General features: G+C 41.4%; 1 protein-coding gene across 1 annotated transcript; it reads right to left on the bottom strand.

Annotated features, from left to right (window-relative positions):
* Positions 1-1193: 1193 nt before the first annotated feature.
* LOC125819809 (uncharacterized) lies at positions 1194-1857 on the bottom strand. Its single transcript, XM_049499250.1, has 2 exons — positions 1744-1857; positions 1194-1547 (listed from the first exon to the last, which is right to left on the bottom strand). Exons 1-2 carry the CDS (start codon positions 1855-1857, stop codon positions 1194-1196), a joined length of 468 nt encoding a protein of 155 aa, XP_049355207.1.
* Between the last annotated feature and the right edge of the window lie 1511 nt (positions 1858-3368).

Genomic DNA, 3368 nt, shown 5'->3' with positions numbered 1-3368 from the left:
CAAGCTAATCACACAAGGCATCGACACTTAAGTCAAACAAGACCACACTTTCGCTAGTGTGCAACGGTCATTACAAGAGAATGAATTCGATAAATGATTAATCACAAAAAGATGCAAAGAGTTCACATATTGTCTATGTAACTTCATTTGGCCTCATTGTAGCCGTACATTCATGTTCGTTCGATTGAGAGCACTATTCAAGTACTCGGTATTGATCAAAATCGGGACTCAAATTTCTTGTAAAAGAACAGCCATATCAACTCATGACGGGTGGTCAAAATCATTTTGGAAATAAAAATAAACGGAGCCACAAGGTCAAACATCCACAGAAAAGCAGTGTAGTAACAATTTTAAACAGAACAACCCAACTGTATATACAAAGCACGAACACAAATAGCACACAAAATGTGGGCCCCACCACAAATAAAAGTAGTTGTCCTCAAATGCGAATAAAAGCACCCAACACTAAAAATAAGTAAGACAAATAGAGAGGTAAAGAAGTGATCCTGGTTATGCGGTTGTTCCATCTGTCAGGACGACATGGTTCTTCAACGACTTTTCTGTGTAGACCTTCCACTATTTTAGCATTAAAAAGATGGCGAGGTGGGGACGTTAAGCGAGTCGTTGAGTAATTCAACAAGCTCTCCACAACATCGCTAAACAACCCAATACGCCTATTGTCAAACCACTTTCTCGAATGCTTCACAACCATCTTGTTTCAACTGTACTCAAGTGCCGTCCAATTTCTGCGTACTCGACGATATCAGTCTGAATCGCCGGATCAGTTGATGTGTCACCGCTCATTTACTTGTTTCACCGAGTTTTACAGAATCTTCAGTCATTGGGAAGGTCCAAACGATGGTTTTCATCGTGATCGCCGAAATGGTTGGTGATTTGCAAATAATCTCCAAATCTCGCTGAGTTCTAAGGGCTTCAGTGTTGATGAGGTCTTGAGTCAAACGGCGGATAAGGTTGGATTCGCCAACCCCTTCGGCGATTTGCCGACACGATCTATTATTTTCCATCCTTCATTTTTTCAAACACCTCGTGTACTTTAACCTGCAGAAACAACATACCATTCTACTACCAGGAAATAAGTACTGATAATAATAAAAATAAAGCAATTAAAGGGAATTTGGGTTGCCTCCTAAACAACGCCTTAGTTAACGTCGCGGCACAACACAACAACGCCTTTAGGCGTCTTCCAGATATACCACTTCGACCAATGAAATCTCTTGACAATACCCCAGATACAATTTCAGACGTTGCCCATTCACTGTAAATGGAGGTACTTCCTGATACTCAACTTCTATGGCACCATTGATGAACACTCGCGTTACTCTAAACGGTCCAGACCATTTGGATTTGAGCTTTCCGGGGAAGAGTCTAAGTCGCGAGTTGTATAGCAAAACCCAATCTCCTACCTTGAAGTCCTGCTTGAGTATCCGAGTATCATGCCATTTATTCATCTTCTCTTTATAGATGGCTGAACTTTCATATGATCTGATTCTTAATTCATCCAGTTCTTCAGCTGCTCTACTCTCTGCCTTGAAGTTTTTGACCAGTTCAAATTTAAAGCTTTCAATGCCCACAGTGCCTTATGTTCTAACTCGACGGGAAATGACAAGCCTTACCATAAACCAACTGATATGGAGACATACAAATAGGTGTTTTAGAAGCAGTCCTATATGCCCATAGTGCATCATCGAGTTTCCTAGACTAGTTAGTTCTATTGACATTTACTGTCTTTGCCAAGATGCTTTTGATTTCTCGATTCGACACTTCAACTTGGCCACTTGTTTGGGGATGATATGGGGTTGCCACTTTGTGTTTCACCCCATATTTACTCAGGGCCATTGAGAACCACTTATTGCAAAAGTGGGATCCCTCATCGCTAATGATTGCTCTCGGAGTGCCAAATCTTGCGAAGATGGAGCATTTCAGAAATTGGACAATGCTTTTTCCTTCGTTGTTTGGAAGTGCGATGGCTTCCACTCATTTGGAAACATAATCTACAACCACTAAGATATATTTATTTCCAAACGAGCTCACAAATGGGCCCAAGAAATCGATCCCCCACACATCGAATAGCTCGACCTTTAAAATAGGAGTGAGAGGTAATTCGTGTCTTCTAGACACTCCGCCTTGCTGCTGACATTTAGAGTATTTCTCTGCAAACTCATGTGCATCCTTGTAGAGTGACGACCATTAGTATCCACTTTGGAGAACTTTAGCGGTGGTGCGAACACCACCATGGTGACCTCCTATTGGAGATGTATGGCAAGCATGGAGAATTTCTACCGCTTCTTCTTCCGGAACACACCTTCTAATGACATGATCAACACAATCTCGGAACAAGTATGGTTCGTCAAAAAGTACTTTCTAACATCGAACAGGAATCTTTTCTATTGGTAAAAGGTCAACTCATCCGGCATCAGCCCACACAATGTAATTTGCAAAATCTGCATACCATGGCGTATGCTTGAGAGATATTGCAAACACTCGTTCATCGGGGAAAGAATCATCTATGTCAACCTCATGCTCAACATTCGCCCTTGCTTCCAGCCTTGATAAATGATCATCCACTTAATTTTGGCATCTTTTTCGATCTTTTACCTCGAAATCAAATTCTTGTAATAGTAGTACCCACCTAATCAATCGTGGTTTTGCATCATTCTTTGCCATCAAGTACTGGAGTGTAGCATGATCAGTGTGTACAATTACTTTGGTGCCCAGCAAATATGCCCTGAATTTTTCAAATGCATAGACTACTGCAATCAACTCTTGTTCGGTGACCGTGTAATTTTGCTGGGCACTATTTAGAGTCTTGCTTGCGTAGTAGATTGGGTGAAACAGTTTGTTGCGCTTTTGCCCCAACACAACCCCAGTGCCATACCGCTAGCATCACACATTAGCTCAAAAGATTCAGACCAATTAGGGCTGATGATAATCGGAGTGGATATTAGTTTCTCTTTCAAACACTGAAATGCAGCCACACAAGCATCATTAAAGTGGAATTTCATGTCCTTCTCTAAGAGTTTGCATAATGGGAGTGCAATCTTTGAGAAGTCTTTAATGAACCTTCTGTAAAATCCTGCATGTCCCAAGAAGCTATGAACACCCTTTACTGAAATCGGCGGGGGTAATTTCTCAATGACCTCAATTTTCACCTTGTCAACTTCCAGCCCCTTTTGTGACACCTTATGCCCAAGAACAATACCTTCTACCATAAAGTGACATTTCTCCCAATTCAAAACAAGATTCGTTTCCACGCATCTTTGGAATAACTGTCCTAAGTGAGTTAAGCACTCTTCGAATTGTCCCCTACGACTGAGAAGTCGTCCATGAACACCTCCATAGTGTCTTCG

Source organism: Solanum verrucosum, unplaced genomic scaffold, assembly GCF_900185275.1.
Source record: "Solanum verrucosum unplaced genomic scaffold, falcon-dt-bn FXZP01000239.1, whole genome shotgun sequence".
In the NCBI taxonomy this organism is placed as follows: domain Eukaryota; kingdom Viridiplantae; phylum Streptophyta; class Magnoliopsida; order Solanales; family Solanaceae; genus Solanum; species Solanum verrucosum.
The sequence above is the reverse complement of the archived record's forward strand: the minus strand, read 5'-3'. Positions and strand labels throughout refer to the sequence as shown.